Here is an 18,141-nt window from a genome sequence, read left to right as displayed (position 1 = left end):
AGAAGGGAGTGGGGATTGTGTGTGGACACGAGAGAGAGAGTGTGTCTACCCCAAATTTGCAGCATAAAGCAATGAGGTTGCTTTTCCACATTGACCATGCTGCAATTTAGGGAACTGCTCCCTCTAGTGGCCAGCACATGGAAATGTTATAAATTAGAATCTAATTGATAATATTTCCTGATTTTTGAAAAAATTAAAACAATGTGTAATCACTTAAATAATAATTGTTTAAATAAAACTGCTTTTTAACAATCCTAAAAGGTGGCCATACACTTTAGATAGATGTTGGCCATACACTTTAGATAGATGTTGGCCAAACACTTGATGGCCATTTCTCCCAACACAGAGATATCTGGCAGCTGCTTATTTCCCTCTCCCCATTAAAAAAAACCTTTACGCTCGGCCATTTGTGCACGTTTATCTGGACCATAAACATGCACAAACGGCCGAGCGTAAAGGTTTTTTTTAATGGGGAGAGGGAAATAAGCAGCTGCCAGATATCTCTGGTAGTGGCTTATCTCCCGCAAAAAATAAAGGATCAGAAATGTTGACATTTAACATGTTCGATCATTCCACCCCTCCCCCAACATATGCCGTCGAGAGGAGAGTCGTGAGACCCATATATGTATTAGATTGTCGGCCGGTCCCGGTGTGTTAGGCTGACTCATCTAATGTGTATGGGCACCTTAAGGAATCGGGTAACTTGGCTATCATACTGTAAGGTTGAAACCCTCTGAATCTTCCATTGGATCATTTGGTGTCTAAACGTATGCCTTAGCAAATGCATAAATGACTTTAATTCAGTTGTACCCTGCAGTATCAGCACATCTCCTTTGTGCCATATTCAGGAACAAGCAAAGCAAGCAGCTACAATAGAATGAACCCACTGGGATTAGCGACAGGAAACACACTGGCCATGTGGTTAGGGGACTAAAAAGGACATATTCGCAGCACACCGTTCATTCCATAATCTTACCACTGAAATTAAGCAAGTGTGTGTAGAAGAATGATTCACGGTGAAATTTTTCTATATCCAAAATGGTAGGGCCTTCTAGGCTACTTCTCAGCGTTTTCTTGGAACCACTTTTATCAGCAATGAGTGACTCTAGCATGGTTCTCACCATATAAAGCTGTGTCATTTAAAAGGAAAGGCATTCACAGAAGAAGAAATAAAGAAAGAAGAAAACAGACACAGTACATTAAAACAGTGGCATCATCAGACAAACAAATTCAATTTTACCACCCTCAACGTTCAGTCCCATACCATTTATATATCATACTTTGGGAAGGCCAAATATCACTCATCCATGCACTGGGGACCAATGGTTCAAGACTGAGTGCCCATGGCAACAAATCACAGCCCATTTATTCACGGAAGTTTTTCAACTCTGATACGCAAAGGTCCTTGTGAATGGATCGACTGCAGCAACATGTTAAGGGAAAAAGTGGAAAGCGCTTTGTGAACCATGCAAATACATGGAAATGTTATTATTTTATAACTCGTAACAAGTAAATGGCAGACTGGAGGTAAGAGGGTTGGAAAATTGAATACATCTTTCACTACAATTTGCATTTGTTTTAAGAGAAGACCTGCACACGCATATGGTGAACATTTTCTAAAAACAGGGTAATATAAATATCGTCTTACCACCAAAGTTTAAAAGAGTTGGATAGGAGTAGGACTGCCTCAGAAACTTTTTTATCACAAGCAACAACTTTTCCATCCCCATAGACTTGAGCTGTTTGAACAGCTCTGCAGAGCTCAGGGATTCTGCCATTGTGCGCACCATGAAGAGCTGGAAACCAATGTGAAGGGAAGAAAGGAGACCAAGTACATACGGAAAGAAGAGGTAGGAGGAGAAAATCCAGAAAGGAAAGATTAGTGTGTTAGCGAAACAAAGCTATGTCCAATAGTTTTTGTTTTACTCAAATTTGGCTTTGTGTAGAAAATAAACTCTAAATGTTAATGAAACGGACTTGAAGCCACTTTTAACATTTTACATCAAGGAACCGCATTAAGAGCAATTTCCCAAGATACCATTACCAAAATGTATTGTTTTCCATATCAGAGTGGGGAAGGAGCCATCAAGAGCAGAAAATTTAGCCCAGTTTTAGGCAAGTTCAGATGCAACGGACGCTTTTTCTGCAAATTCAAAGCAAATCCATACTCCAAAGTGAAATCCACAGCAAATCCGCAACTTAACCCGTTAGTGACCGCCAATACGCCTTTTAACGGCGGCCACTAATGGGCTTTATTGTGATGCATATATGTCTTTTTACGGTGCTGCATCAGGATAAAGTAAACAGAGCAGGGAGCCGTCAAATCTCCCTTCTCTCAGCTGCCAGAGGCTGGGGGTGTCCCTGCTCTGCCGTGTGAGATCGATATTAGTATCGATCTCATTCGTTTAACCCCTTAGATGCGGTGCACAATAGCGTGCGCCACAGCTGAGTGGTTTTGGAGAGAGGGAGGGAGCTCCCTCTCTCTCCCGACACCCGGCGATAAGATCGCAGAGTGTCTGTGTTTCCAATGGCAGCCGGGGTCCTAATAAAGGCCCCCAGGTCTGCCTGGAGTGAATGCCTGCTAGATCATGCCGGAGGCCTAGCAGATGCCTGTCCGTTTTAAACGGACAGGCAGTAATACACTGCAATACAAAAGTATTGCAGTGTATTATAATAGCGCTCGGAGAATCGCATATTAAAGTCCCCTTGTGGAACTAGTAAAAAAGTTAAAAAAAAGTTTAATAAAAAGTTAATTAAAAAAAAATTTTAAAAAAAAATTAAAAACCCACCTTTTCCCCTTACAAAATGCTTTACTATTAAAAAACCAAAATAAAGTAAAAAAGTTACGCATATTTGGTATCGCTGCGTCCGTAACGACCCCGACTATAAATCTATTACATTATTTAACCCGCACGGTGAACGCCGTAAAAATTTTAATAAAGAACTATGGAAAAATGGCTGTTTTCTGTGAATCCTGACTTTAAAAAAAATTTGATAAAAAGTGATCAAAAAGTCGCACCTACTCCAAAATGGTACCAATAAAAACTACAAGTCTTCCCGCAAAAAAAAAAGTCCTCATACAACCGCATCGGTGGAACAATAAAAAACTTATGGCTCTTCAAATATGGAGACACAAAAACAAATAATTTTGAAAAAAAAATGTTTTTACTGTGTAAAAGTAGTAAAACATACAAAAACTATACAAATTTGGTATCGTTGCAATCGTAACAACCCGCTGAATAAAGTTATTGTGTTATTTATATGACACGGTAAACGGCGTAGATTTAAGACGCGAAAAAGAGTGGCGAAATTTGTTTTTTTTCTATTCCCCCCCCCAAAAAAAAGTTAATAAAAGTAAATCAATACATAATATGTACCTCAAAATGGTGCTATTAAAAAATAGTACTTGTCCCGCAAAAAACAAGACCTTATACAGCTATGTCCACGCAAAAATAAAAACGTTATAGCTCTTGGAATGCGACGATGGAAAAACTTAAAAAATGGCTTGGTCATTAAGGTCTAAAATAGGCTGGTCATTAAGGGGTTAATAGGTAATCCGCAGCATGTCCTGATATGCACTGGCTCTTTTTTCCGCTACGTGTGAATGAGGTTTTAAAAAAACCCCTATCACACGTAATGTACTATACTTCATGGCAGTTTTTTTTTATGCAGAATCGACATAAAACCATCTGCAACAAATCCACCATATCTGAATGTGGTCTTACAGTAGGCCGTCAGTGAACAGAACAGAGGGGCTGTGACAATATTCTGATATTTTTACATCAACAAGCTGTAAACACATTGATGGGGCTCGGGAGAGCCAGAATGGAAAAACTAAATTAGATTAGAAAATTGCTCAGAAATATTTAAAGTTTACCTCCAATTATACAGAAAAAGAATTATAGCGCAGGATTTAGTAAAACATTTTTTTCCCTATATAAAACTTGTTTATCAGATTTGTTCTAAATAGCAGCACGGCTCACATTATACACTCCAGCAGTTCTGGCTCCCGTACCGGAGAGTTATGAGTAGCCCGCAGCACGGACCGCAGCCCTTTTCTACTGTTATTTAGAAGCAGAATCTGCTTAACAACTTATATAGAAAAGCTATTTTGCAAAACCATGCACTAAAATGGTTTCTCTATATACGCTGGAGGTACACTTTAAAAGTGGCTTCAAACCTAAGTGTCACTTTGTTTTGAGAATCTCCTACTGTAAGCACATTAGGAGGGCACGGTTACGTGTTAAATGCAGTAATTATCGTATTAAAAACGTGTGAAACATGGATACGTTTTTATTTGTATCTGAAGTGTAACATTTTGTATTCAATAAAATGACTTCTGTTTCTAGAATTAGGTCATTTTGAGTGAAAATGACATGAGCATGCAACAGCGGTTATTGATAATTTGTAGAATTTGCATATTGTTTAGTATAGTTACCAGATGAAAATAACAGCACAAGGGTCGTTAGCGGTAAAGCGACAGACAGAAGATTGCAGAACAGTGCCCAGAGAGATGCACATCCCTTCTTTCAGCCATCAAAAGCAAAGCAAGAGGAAAAAATAAAATAAAAGAAGAAGAAGAAGAAAACATTGGTGGTAACCGATTGGTTCAAATGGAGGAATTAACCTTTTCACCCTTGTATTAACTGAAGCAGCTGAAATCACTCCATCCCCATTTCCCATCCATCAATTCATTAAAAGTGCAAACCAAAAATACAATTAAGTAAAATTAATTGAAATTTATATATTTTTAACACACCACATACAATTACATAATGGCTAAGACTTAAAAACATGTATCCCAAATAACAAATGTAACATGAACTGGAGCCATTAAAATTAAATTACTAGTTTCTATTGTTTGAGGGGTAATGATCTATATGTCATTACATAAGTATAACTTAATAGTAAAAGTATAATTGCTATAATTTATATAAATAAATGTTCATTCCTGTCACTACCAAAGCTACAATGTTTCTAAAATCAACTCAAAGTGGAAAATGAGTAAATATGTAAAAACAATATAGTTTTATTAATAACATAACTATCTGCTATATAAAAAAAAAGGTATCAAATACTGTCCTGGGCATCAGTAAATCCTAAAAAAAAGTGTGTACCTGAGTGCTGGATGGTCCTACAGCACGCCTGGGAACTTTGATATCAAAACCAGTTTTAGGATCTTTCTCTCCTCTAAGAGCAGGGTCGTTAAACGGTTCACATCCTGCGCCCCAGTCACAAACCGTTTTTCTAATTGCCTGAAGGACACTAAAATAGATATGTATATTATTATGCAACTCAGTGTCAACATCTGCATGGAGTTTGTATGTTTTCCCTGGGTTTGCATGCGTTTCCAACCTCCTTCCACACTCTAGTCACATACTGATAGGATAACTAACTTGAACCTATGAAATTGGCCCTAGTGTGCATGTGTATACTTGAGATGTGGATATTCAATAGCGAACCGCACTGCGGACAGGGACTGTTAAGGCCCTTTTACATTGGACGATCATGCAGAGGAGCGTTCATATATAACACTCGTTGCCGATAATTGCCTTGTGTGAAAGGGCAGCGATCAGCAGATAAACGAGCAAACGCTCGATCATCTGCTGGTCGTATAGTTTAAAAAAAGTAAAAGATAATAGTTGTCGGCAGCACATCTCCCTGTGTAAACGGAGAGAAGCGCTGCCGACATGATAATAATGGATGGGGACGAGCGATTGGAGTGACGACCGCTCGTCCCCATACATGGCTCTGTGTGACAGGAGCAAACGAGCGTCGATGTCTCGTTGATCAGCGGCCGGTGTAAAAGGCCCTTTACCAAACTTTGTACAGCACTGTGGAATATGGCGCTATATAAGCAACAGGAAATCAAACAAATAAAAGGCAATTTTGGATGAACTGTTTGATGATTTAACCCCTTAATACCAGAGGTATTTTAAACCTTAATGACAAGCCATTTTTTTAAGTTTTTCCATCTTCTCAGTCAAAGAGCGATAACTTTTTTATTTTCCCGTTGACATAGCTGTATAAGGGCTTGTTTTCTGCGGGACAAGTTGTACTTTTAACAGCAGCATTTTAGGGTACATATAACTTATTGATTAACTTTTATTAACTTTTTTGATGGGATAATGGAAAAAAACTGAAATTTCACCATTCTTTTTTGCTTCTTAAATTTACGCCGTTTACCATGTGGTATAAATAACGTTATTCAGCAGGTCGTTAAGATTGCAACGATACCAAATTTATATAGTTTTTTTATGTTTTACTACTTTTACACAGTAAAAACACTTTAAATTATTTGTTTTTGTGTTGCCATATTTTAAGAGCCATAACTTTTCTATTTTTCCGCCAATGCAGCTGTATGAGGGCTTTTTTTTTTTATTGCAGCACGGCTTATAGTTTTTATTGGTACCATTTTTGAGTAAATGCGACTTATTGATCAAGTTTTTTTTTAAAGTAGGATGAACAGAAAACAGCAATTCTGGAATTGTTTTTTATTTTATTTTTTTATGGTGTTCACCATGCGGGTTAAATAATGTGATCGTTTTATAGTTGGGGTCATTATGGACGTGGTGATACCAAACATGTGTAACTTTTTTTATACTTTTTTTTTCTTAATAAAGCATTTTGTAAGGGTTTTTCATTTTTATTTTTTTCACTTTACAATGCGATCTTTTGATTGCTTTTATAATACAGTGAAATATACTTGTGTGTAAAACGGACAGGCATTTGTTAGGCCATGCATCTTGGGCTAACAGGCATTTACTAAAAGTAGACCTGGGGCCATTTGTTAGGCCCCCCTGGCTGCCACAAAAACAATCTGCACCCTGCAATTGCATCACAGGGTGCCAGCGGGGTGAGAGGAAGCCCCTCCCTCTAAAACCCCTCAGATGCGGCGGTCACTATTGTGCTCTGCATCTGAAGGGTTAAACATGATCAGAGACCACTGCTATTGGTCTCCGATCGTTGCCCAAAAGCCCAAGGCTGTTAGCAACAACCTGTGCTTCACAAGCAGAGCACCAGATTCGGGTGCAACATGTTCTGAAGTGCCGCAGTGAAAAGGCAGCGCTTCAGAAGAACTACCCTGAGTGGCCACCCTAAAAACACTATACAGCGGTCGTTAAGGGGTTAATAGCGTTTAATGGGGGACATTGATGACCGATCCTGAGAGCGCTGCATTCCATTTGATGTTTATATAGGCACAGGGGTTGTGTGATATATAAAAACGTAACTTAATTCTTCTATGAAACAAATCCTCTACAGAAAACTAAAAACGCAGTGTAATGCATGTGGTTTTCCACACAATGTTGAATTCGGTTCTCACATACCATGGACTTCCTATATAGGGAGCTCTCACCTTTGGATGACATTCTTCTTTTTCTTAATAGCTTGTCTCAGTGGTTCTCGTAAGGTAACCTGAGCAAAATCCTGCAATGCTGCATATATAGTATGACGAATGGCATGGTTAAATACACTCTCCATCCGGCCCATCAGAACTTGCAAGCCTTTTATCATGGCAATCACCTACAGACAAAAAAATTGCCAATTAAGTCATACAAGACACTGCTCCAGCAAACCCTTTATAGCTGTGAAACATCCATTTTCTTGACAGCAAAGGGGTTTTCACGGTTATCTTTCCCCAAGTTACCATGTTCAAGAACTGTTTAGGGGGGGGGGGGGTACATGTGCTCTACGGTGTGAATTTAGGTTTAACTGCACCCCGATCTATCCCTCTATACCAAAAGCAATACTTTCAAGTGCCGAGGAAGCCGAAAAAAAGGGGAATTGTTTGCAAAGTCGTCATGCTACAGAGCTGGCGGCTAACTAGGATTTTGTTTTCCTGACTAACAAAATAGTTGTTCTGCAGGGAAAGGAAGTCAGAGGTGTATTATTTTTGACCCTGCAAAGCCATTAATTGAGAGTCAGAGATGAAAAATAATCTCTGCAGCACAGTAACCCTACTAAAATGCCTAGCCATATCTTTGCTTCATGGACCCATGTCAGTGTAACCAGGGTTTCGCAAAGGGAATATTGATGTAAAAGCATTTACATCTGAATCTTTAGGTTTTAAGTGTAGAAAGGCTGTAACTACTTCTCCCTGCTTATATTCAGGTAGTTAAAGTAAAAATAAATAATGAGTCAGGTTTTCTTTCCGCATAAACACAGCTTGCGTGAGACAAGCAAGGTAGAGAAATGCAATTCGGTGTTCGGGTTAGTTCACCACATGTGCATGGACACAGATCTCTGGCTTCTGAAAGAAGAGAAAACCATGAACCTTTCTCCTCCTGTGCAGCGACCAACAGTAGAGAAGGTGAGAGGGATCCAGTTGAGGCACAAGTGATGTGACTAGAAAGACTGTTTCCTACAAGCCCCATAATGCCTTGCGTGTGCCTCTTCCTGATTGGTTCCTGCAGTTTCTAAAATGTGCATAGATATGCAACATAATATTGCAGAGTGCATAACAGTGGCCAGCAAACTACTGTTGATTTCTTGTTTGCAGCCCTTTCTAAGTCATAGAAAGTAAGCCAGACCTGCTTTGAACCTCCCTATATTTACATGGAGAATGGACCTCTCATTTGTATGAACGCACTGTCTCTCTCTGCCATATATCAGCTGTAGGAGACAGCAATGCGTGACTTACAGCTCCCGCTCTATTATTGTAAGGCTTCATGCACACGTTTGTAGTTTTCATCCGTAATTATGTATCCGTATTTGCAGATAAAATACTGACACATTCAAATCAATCGGCCACGGACACCTTACCGTATATTTACAGGTGTGTCCAGGCTGTAGAAATGAGCCGCAAAAAAACAGGACATGTCCTATTTTTCGCATTTACGGACCGTGCTCCTTTACTTATAACTGTGATAACAGTCCACATATGCGGATGAATCTCCACGGCCTGTTCGTGCGGTATTTATTGACCGTAAATACTGCATGGACGTATGCATGGGGCCTTAATCTGTGCAGTTATTTTCTCTAATGCTATTAGCAATAAATTCAGTCCCTATATCCCTGCCAGGACGGCATCCAAGAATGTTTTCCCGGTAGTTGTAAGCTTTGTCAAAGGGTCAGGCAGATGAGTATAATCTGTTTTCTGGGCAATGGGATACCAGCTGTTAAAAATGTGTATCACTATGCTGGGATTGCGGAGATAGTTCCGTGTCCCACCACAGCCTCATTGTAAGGACATGCACAGACCTGCAGCTGAGGCAGAGCAGGGGCCGCCAATCACCGCTTGTAAGTTCGATATCAACTTTTTTTTTTTTTAAAGCTTCCATTGGGGAGTTATATAGCTCCTCTAATGCTTACTCTGTAATTGATGTTTTAACATATTTACAAGATCTCACATTCCCGACTCTTTCATATGAGCAAATTTCTAGATTAGAATCCCCATTTACACGGACAGAAGTTCAAGACGCAATAAGAGATATGGCCTTGAATAAATCTCCTGGCCCCGATGGCCTGCTGATAGGAGTGGGGCTATTGTGTCTAAATATCTTCTGTATACTTCTATTAGATACGCTCCCTTCCATCTACATTCTATGATGCTACGATCATAGTGCTACTAAAACCTGACAAAGACCATCTTGAGTGTGGCTCATAAAGACCCATATCACTAGTTAATGACTATAACATTTTGACTAAGATACTAGCCAGAAGACTAAACAAGGTTATTCTTTCTATAATCCATTCGGATCAAACTGGGTTTATGCCGGGAAAGTCCACAACTGTAAATATCAGGAAAGTGCAAACTATTATACAGTTAGGCAGAGCACATGATATGCCATGGGCGATTGCTTCTTTAGATACAATGAAGGCATTCGATTCTGTGGATTGGTTGTTTTTATCGGCCTGCTTGACACGTTTTAGTCCCCAGTTTCAAATGTGGATTCAGCTAATATATGCATCCTCTATGGCCAATGTGGTTGTTAATAACATCTGCTTCCCTCCCTTTCCCTCTGGCCCGTGGCACAAGACAGGGATGTCCACGGTCTCCGGCTTTATTTGCTATAGCCATAGAAGCGATTGTAGTGGCTTTATATGCCGATGACATGGTCCTTTTTTTGAGAAATCCCTCTGAATTATTCCACTTAGCTGTCCGATCACTTAATACTTTCTCACAATACTCAGGACTCGGGTAAATTGGCAGAATTCGGCCATACTATACACGGCCAGAAATCCCACTCCTGACCCATTGCTATTACAATATGGTCTTGAAACAGTTTCCGTTTAAATATCTTGCAATCCATATGGTTCTTGATCATAAACTGTTGCCCCATTATTAGGACAGGTAGGAGCTAAATTTAGATTATGGTCCAAATTACCGCTATCCGTTGCAGGCCACATAATTTTAGTTAAAATGGTAGCACAACCAAATGTACTTATGTATTGCAACATATGCCTGTCACAGTGCTTATGTCTTTCTTCCGATCCCTTAATTCTTTAGCTATTAAATACATATGGGGTTCGTCCAGATCAAAACAAACTAACTACCTTGCAACGTCCTAAAACTGATGGAGGTATGGCTTTGTCAGACTTTCATTTATATTACTTGGCTGGTCAACTCCGTAATATACTAATTTAGTCCACGATACCCCTCTTTCTGATGCAGATTATTATTTGGCTTCTCTGGTAGCAGGTCATAGTTTGCTTAGAATATCCAGGATCCAAGCGAACTACCTTACTCCCTCTACACACTCTTTGCATTAGAAATTTGGTGTACATCTAAAAAAATACTTACCTATAAGGGACACCATTCCTGAATTGCCTTTGTGGCATAATCCTACTTTACCCTCCATCCAAATGCTAGCGGACTCACAAGTCTGGCAAGACCTGGGAGTAGTTCGACTTGGTGATGGTTATGACAACGGCTCCTTCCTTACATTCACACAACTGCAAGATACTTACCATATCTCAGGGTTACAATGGCACAGATACTTACAACTTCGCCACGCCTTACAGGTACAATTTCCACCAAGCACAACCATTATATCCAAATACCCCGTTATTGGCGAATTGAAGTCTCAAGGCCCCAGAGGTCTTATTTCGGCCTTTTATACTCATTTGCTCTCAGCCAGGATAAACTCTACTCCACTCCCAGTACTTGATAAGTGGAAAGTACAAATTCCGGATCTTTCCCCCGATGACGTAAATGACTTGTTATATTCACATTTGTCGGTATCTCCGGCAATTAATAATAGACTTCTTCAGTTATATTATTATCCACCAGACTCATCTTACTCCTATACGTCTACATCGAATGGGTAGAACTCCCAAATCTGATTGCCACAGATGTTATCGACCTGAGGTGGACATCTGGCACCTCATTTGGAAATGTCCATTTATCTCGGCTCTTTGGAAACTAGTACATTACACTATTACACCAATGCTACCATCCCCTTTGCCGTTTATCCCGAAAATAGCCTTGTTGGGTCTTCTGAATGAAGAACACTGGGCACATCACACTTGTGCTTTTCTGAAAGAAACTTTATTTTTAGCTAGGAAAACGATAGCTATGCACTGGATGGCAGACACTCCACCATCGCTATCGGCTTGGAAAACGCTTGTTACTACTGTTATTTCATACGAGCAATAAAAATATCACCATCGGGGCTGCTCTAATAAATGTAACTAAATTTGGGGTCAATGCTTGGCTAGGTTTGATGTTTCTGATGAAAACTCTCTTTCAATAACATAATCCTGTTCCTGAATGTGTTGATAACCTGACGTATACCTGTTATACATGACAAAGAATATGACATAGGCATTATGTTCTGTTCAAAGGTCTACTTTTGGTTTTGTAGACTGTTTTCACTCCTCTCACTTTATATAATTACGTTATGTAGATTTACAATTGGATGACTTATTCATATTTGTTATATATGTATGTATCATTATTGAACATCGCTTATCTGATGATGATGATGAGATTATTGTTCTCATGAAATACTCTCCAACTGCTTTTCATACTGTATTTGTAAAATGTTGAATAAAACGAATAAAAAAAAAAAAAAAAAAAAAAATAAAAAGAGCTTCCATTGGGGAAAATTATTAACTTTTTGAAAGGAATGAGGTCATCAGAATATGCATTCGTGGGACAAACCCTGTAAGCAATTAGGAAGAAAGCCCTAAAAGGTCTTCAAAACAATAGATGCTACAGAACAACTCCAACTTATATGATTCCTTTGAGATTACAGTTACTTCAGATCCAGTAAAGCTCATTCTGCTTTTTTATATATACACACACACACATAAATATATACATACAAAAAATAAAAACTGCATACTTCCACAAGAGCAAACTTCTCTTCGCTGGTGTAGTTGTAACGTGTAGCTCTCTCATACTCCTCGGCATTGTCTGGGCAGTCTTTGTTGGAATACTTATCAGTTGGGTGCACAAGCTTCCATGAGTACTGTTAAACAAAACACAGTAAAGCCATTATTTTAATATAAAGTTTCATTTTTTTTTTTTATATTGTTGTTGAATCTACCTAATGCTATCAAATACACAATTACACCAAGTAAGAGGTGAAATGAACGCATTCGCTATGGGCCCACCCTCTAGCAATTAATCAGGTCTAATTTGAGGGATTCCTTGCTCAGTACACCAAAATAGTTTGATGCATTCACAATTAATAAAAAAAACATTCTAAAAACACATTTTAAATGGGTAGCCTTACCATACAGCTCCCATGACAATCAATAGGAGCACTACAGCAATGTTAACCATACAGAATGGAGAAGACTTAGAAACAGAACTCTGTTAACATTTTTGCAATGTGCGCTGCACAAACTAAAAGTTGTGTCCAGCTGAAACTTGCAACTTACATGGAGAGAACAAAGTTCCATAAGTGCAGGAAAGCATATTTACATCCATGTGTTGACACTATATTGTTGAAAAGGCTCTTTAAGAAGTAACAGATCGCATACCTTCCAACCGTCCCGGATTTATCAGCACAGTCCCGGATTCCTGGCGGTGTCCCGCTATCACGGGTGGACGGTGGTATGTACCTGTGCCTACTGTGTCTGCGTCCTGAGGACGCACTTACAGTTCAATCGAATGCTAAAGCAAGGAATTGTCAGCTCCCTGCTTCAGCATTCAATGTGTAAAGCGGACATGGGCCACTCGGCACAGACAGGCGCGATGCAGTGACGTCATCGCGCTTGTCGGTGCCGAACCATTCATAGTATAGAGCAGAGGAACAGAGGGATCTCCTCCACTCATCGTGGGAAGAGGGCTAGGTAAGTATTTATTTTATTATTTTTTTTATTAGGCACTATGGTGAATTATACTGTATGGTGACAGCTAAGGGGGCATTATACTGTATGGGGTAGCTGTAGGGGCATTATACTGTATTGGGCAGCTAAGGGGGCATTATATTGTATGGGGAAACTAAGGGGGTATTCTGTTGTATGGGGCGCATCTGTGTTGGATTTATACAGTATGGCGGCATCTTTGGGGGCATAATAGTGTGCGGGGACCGCGAAGGGTGCATTATACTTTGTGGGAGGCACTATGGGGTATTATACGGTTTGGCGGGTAGCTATAAGAGCATTATACTGTGTGGGGTTCTATGGGGGCATTATACCGTGGGGAGGCATTATAGCAGCATGTTGCCGTGTGGGCTGAACCGAGTGTGTAAGGGCAAAGATTGGGCGGGGCTAGAAAGTTGGGAGGTAAGACACTAAGCGTGATGTGACCTTTTTCCCTACAATGCAGTTTTTTTTATGAGGTGGTAGAAGGGATTGTTAAGTTCTTTTGTAGGACTTACCACTTCCATAACATGTGCACTCCATTGTGACAACAGCTGAAGTCCTTGCAAGGACAGGTCAAACAGTTTACGGTACTCTGCATCAGTCTTCTGCGCTTCTTGGCGACCAGAACCAGTTACCACCTAATGAATGGGGGGAAAAATTACTAAAAAATTGGAACGTGTGAAAACTATTAAATATTTACCAATAACGATACAATTATTATAAATGTTTTTAATGGGTGCCAGGATTTTAAGGAAAGTGTTAATTTTTTACTAAAAACAAAGACAGCCAGGACAATTTTCACACTTTTGACCTATGCAAACCTGTACAAAAGATAAAAATAAAATGACAAAAAAGAGCTGGGCGATTATGACCCAAATCAAAATCACGATTTGAACATGTAACCTCGATTACGATTAATAAAAGATTTAGGCCACACTTTTGTTTTACTTGGCAGCAGCACTCTACACATTTGACCCAGCTGATTTTAATTCAGGAATGACCTCATAAGTGTTCCTGCTCTTGCTTGTGCTCTCAGTTGGCCACTGGGGGCACATGGTAAGGCGAGCTCATTCCATCTGTTCACATGTTGTGGTGCTGTATGGTGGGGTCTGTTGCTGTAGTGCTGCACTTGTGGGGGGACGTGGCCCAGAGTGAAGGAGGCTTGGCACGTTCTGAAAGCATGGGTGCTTTTGGACCACTGGGTTGCTCCCTCTGCGGGAGCGGTGCTGCGGTGACGGGGGCCACCATGCGGTGCTGCAGCCCATAGAGTAGGGACCCACTTTAAAGGACAGGTGTCGCGAAAAAAAATTTTTATATATAAATTTGCTTTTAGTGTGTTATTAAAATACATTTTATTTATTTGTGTTTTTGCGTTTTACTTTTTTTCTTACTTTTACTTCACTATGGGGGCTGCTATTTTTTTTTCATCTCTGTATGTGTTGATTAACGACACATACAGAGATGGAATACGGCACATACAACTCCATCGAGAATGCGAACGGGAGCCGTTCCATTCACTATAGTGTACGCCGTCTGTGTGGGAACGGCGCATGCGCCGCTCCCACACAGTCCAAAAAGAAGGTCTTCGGCCGAGCGACATCCGGCGCCATTTTCATGTGGACCAGAAGCCGCGGCCGGACAGTAAGATGATTACTTCCGGTCGCAGATTCCGGACATATGTTCAGAAGCAAGCGGTGGCAGGAGCAGGTAAGTTATGTTTGTGTTTTACTGTGTGATTACCACTGTATGCAAGCCTACTACACTGTGTATTCGCACAAAAAATGGCGGCACACAGTGTAGGAGGTTTGAACATTCAACCCCCTCCTTTCTCCTGGCACTAGCCAGGATAAAGGAGGGGGATTAATTGAGCACACTAGAGCGAGTGTGTCTTCTCCAATTTTGCAGCATAAAGCAATGAGGTTGCTTTACCACATGCCAATGCTGCAATTTTGGGAATTGCTCCCTCTAGTGACCAGCACATGAAAATGTTATAAATTAGAATATAATTTATAGTATTTCCTGACTTGTGAAAAAATTTAAAAAATCAGAACAATGTGTAAACATGTATATACTAACTGTTTAACTAAAAAAAAAAATGTTCTAGCGACACATTCCCTTTAAAAAGAGGTCGCCGTGTAGTGGCAAGTGGGCTTATACAGTTTGATTAAAATGTTTACAAAGAACCTCATGTTCATGTTTCTAAATTATGCGGCTCAGATCAACGTATATATTGTTGATGTGCGGTCCATGTCTAGTTTCTCACAATGTTGAAAATCTGACAACTGCAATTGTCTTGACATGCTATTGGCAGTCATCTCCAAGTTCATGTAACTTTGTGACAAACAGGAATTATTTTTAAAAAATTGCATTAAAATGTACATTTGCGCCTAAAACTCACCTACAAGCAGACGTCTGTACACAAATACAATATAATAATAGATCAAACTGTGCAAAGTTCATATACAACACATATCCTCATAAACAAGAGCTTGCGCTCTAAAATACGCTGAAACAGAGGCCATGCAATATTTGACTATTATCCACAAATGTGTACAGAAAATATATTATTGAACATGGCAAACAGCTCCTGTGCTACCAATATCTAGATTTTGAGAACATAGACTATTGTGTATAGAAACACAACTTTGGCTCAAACAGCGATTATAAGCAAAAATTCCATTAAATTCAAATTTACGACTAAAATGTTTAATCAAGTAGACTCCTTATACAAACAAAATGTACTCTGAATTGTAAGATGTTAGGACTTCACGAATTCCACACAAGTCTATGTTCACAGGTGTGTGTTAAAAATACGCCAAAAACGGCAGGAATGAATGTTCCAATTCTTCCATGCAAATTAAAATTGGGGATTATATAGGTATATCATTTTCCATCCCCTTATATAAACACTAATGCGGTGTTCACACATTGCTGTTAAAAGGGGTTGTCCAGGCTCGGGGTTTCTTTCTTTTTATACTCATGACCTATCCACATGTGCCGGAAGCAGATAGCTCCGACCACTGTATAGCACGCGTGCTGGGTTACTGCAGCTCTCCTCCTACTCGCTTCAATAGGAGCAGAGCTGCAGTAATGCAGCACGGCCGCTATAGTGCGTACGAAGCCTTCTGCTTCCGGCATTGACCCTGCATAGCTTACGGCGCCCGGAGGCAGCCGGTACAGGGTCAGGGTGTCTGACCCCCACTGTTCATATACTGATAACCTATCCTGTGGACAACCCCTTTAAAGCATATTGGTAGTTACTATTTGAAAAATGTAAAAAATTACCCGCGATATGTGAACAAAGCCTAACCCTAATCAATAGTGTGAAGGGCCGGTTCACATCAGCGTTGGCTTTCCGTTGAGGGGTTCCGTCTGAGGTTTCCGTCGTGGAACCCCTCAACGGAAAGTCAAACTTCCGTTTGCATCACCATTGATATCAATGGTGACGGAAACATTGCTAATGGCTTCCGTCTGTCACCGCTCCGGCAGGTTTCCGTTTTTTCGACGGAATAGCGCAGTCGACTGAATGTTCTACAAACCCTAGCAGTACATGCTATAGGAGAGGTTTTAACCAAACATGTGGAAACAATGTAGTTGGTATTGAAAAGTAGTATTCATAATAAGACATGATAAAACCACATTACTGACCCATAATGTATGGTGAAATGTATAGGTGATGTCCGCCCACCTCACCCTCTAACTCGACTAGACTAGATCGCACCTAAGAATTTTAGATTTAAAACAGCACCTAGAACTCTAGCTGCGATCTAGTCTGAACTAGAGTCTTTAGTAGCAAGGATGCATCAGATATGCCCTTGGCTACTGAAGTATCCATCTGCTAGGAAATATGAGATACATCCTTGGCAGGGAAAGGGTTAAAAAGTGCAAAACTCAATGGGGCACCTTTATTATTACGGTCAAACCAAGACAGCTTAAAACTAGACCGGGCAGATGTCCCAAATTTAATCACAGCAATGCATGCTGTATGATAGATTTGGCACATCTCGCTAGACCTGTTAGAAACTTTTCTCTTCCTTGCGCCACCTCTTGGGTTGGCTTACTTTAAATTAATATTTTGCACCAAAATTTTGTGCATTTTAAGCTCTCTTTTCTAGACACTTTTCAAAATGGCCTAGTGAGGCACAGAAATTTTCCAAAACACATAATAGATCTTGCGCAATGCATGTATGCACTAAATCATACCTGTGCTTTACAATGTGTAATTCCTTTAGTTATTGAACCTAGTTAGCTCTCCAACTATTAAGAACACAGAGGGCTGGGTAAGGAACGTACCTCACTATTGCTGTAACGTGCCAGTTCCGAGATAAAGCGCATGTGGTCTTCTTTAATCTGGATCATCTGCTCACAGATGTTGTACTGAGGACTGCTGCTGGACGACGTACATGTCCATCTGTTTGACAGTACGAATAGGAGCGTTACAAAAAAACAAAACATGGTATACTTAGAAATCGAGAGAAATACAGTTCCTTTACAGAAATAATTTTTTAATTAGTTTACTATAATTAATTGGACCCATGCACGATACTCCCTGGGTGTCATAAGGTTGACACGGCAACAGTACTGCCCTGCGTGCAGGAGCGTCTGTCCACGGCCGATGTTAGTTTGGGCAGGAGAGTATAACTGGACTGACACTTTAAAATAATACTTAATGATAATAATAAAGATGATGATGAATTATGATCGTAAAATACAGAATATCAAGGCCCCCTGTACATCACATTTTTTCCTTATGCTTACCGTGTAAGTCGGGAAAGCTCCTGACGTACACAATAAACGTAGATCGGGCTATATTAGCCTGGTGGAGGGATAAACAGTGTCCTTGTGGTCTGAGTCAAGCTGGTTTACGTAGGTATACCCCCC

At 40.1% G+C, this 18,141-nt stretch overlaps 1 protein-coding gene across 2 annotated transcripts in view; it reads right to left on the bottom strand.

Moving 5' to 3' along the window:
* Positions 1–18,141, bottom strand: part of CYFIP1 (cytoplasmic FMR1 interacting protein 1) — a 109,053-nt gene that overhangs the window by 49,111 nt on the left and 41,801 nt on the right. Inside the window, exons 11-16 of one of the 2 annotated variants that reach the window (XM_075852575.1) lie at positions 17,554–17,671; positions 13,776–13,898; positions 12,291–12,416; positions 7,358–7,524; positions 5,118–5,265; positions 977–1,130 (exon numbers count right to left, since the gene is read on the bottom strand). In XM_075852575.1, the coding sequence (XP_075708690.1) occupies positions 977–1,130; positions 5,118–5,265; positions 7,358–7,524; positions 12,291–12,416; positions 13,776–13,898; positions 17,554–17,671 (836 nt within the window). Of the gene's footprint in view, positions 1–976; positions 1,131–1,648; positions 1,715–5,117; positions 5,266–7,357; positions 7,525–12,290; positions 12,417–13,775; positions 13,899–17,553; positions 17,672–18,141 lie in introns of those variants that run through there. The other variant, XM_075852576.1, reaches the window with a different exon arrangement.

The sequence above is a fragment of the Rhinoderma darwinii genome, chromosome 2 (genome assembly GCF_050947455.1).
Source record: "Rhinoderma darwinii isolate aRhiDar2 chromosome 2, aRhiDar2.hap1, whole genome shotgun sequence".
NCBI classification, from domain to species: domain Eukaryota; kingdom Metazoa; phylum Chordata; class Amphibia; order Anura; family Rhinodermatidae; genus Rhinoderma; species Rhinoderma darwinii.
The sequence above is the reverse complement of the archived record's forward strand: the minus strand, read 5'-3'. Positions and strand labels throughout refer to the sequence as shown.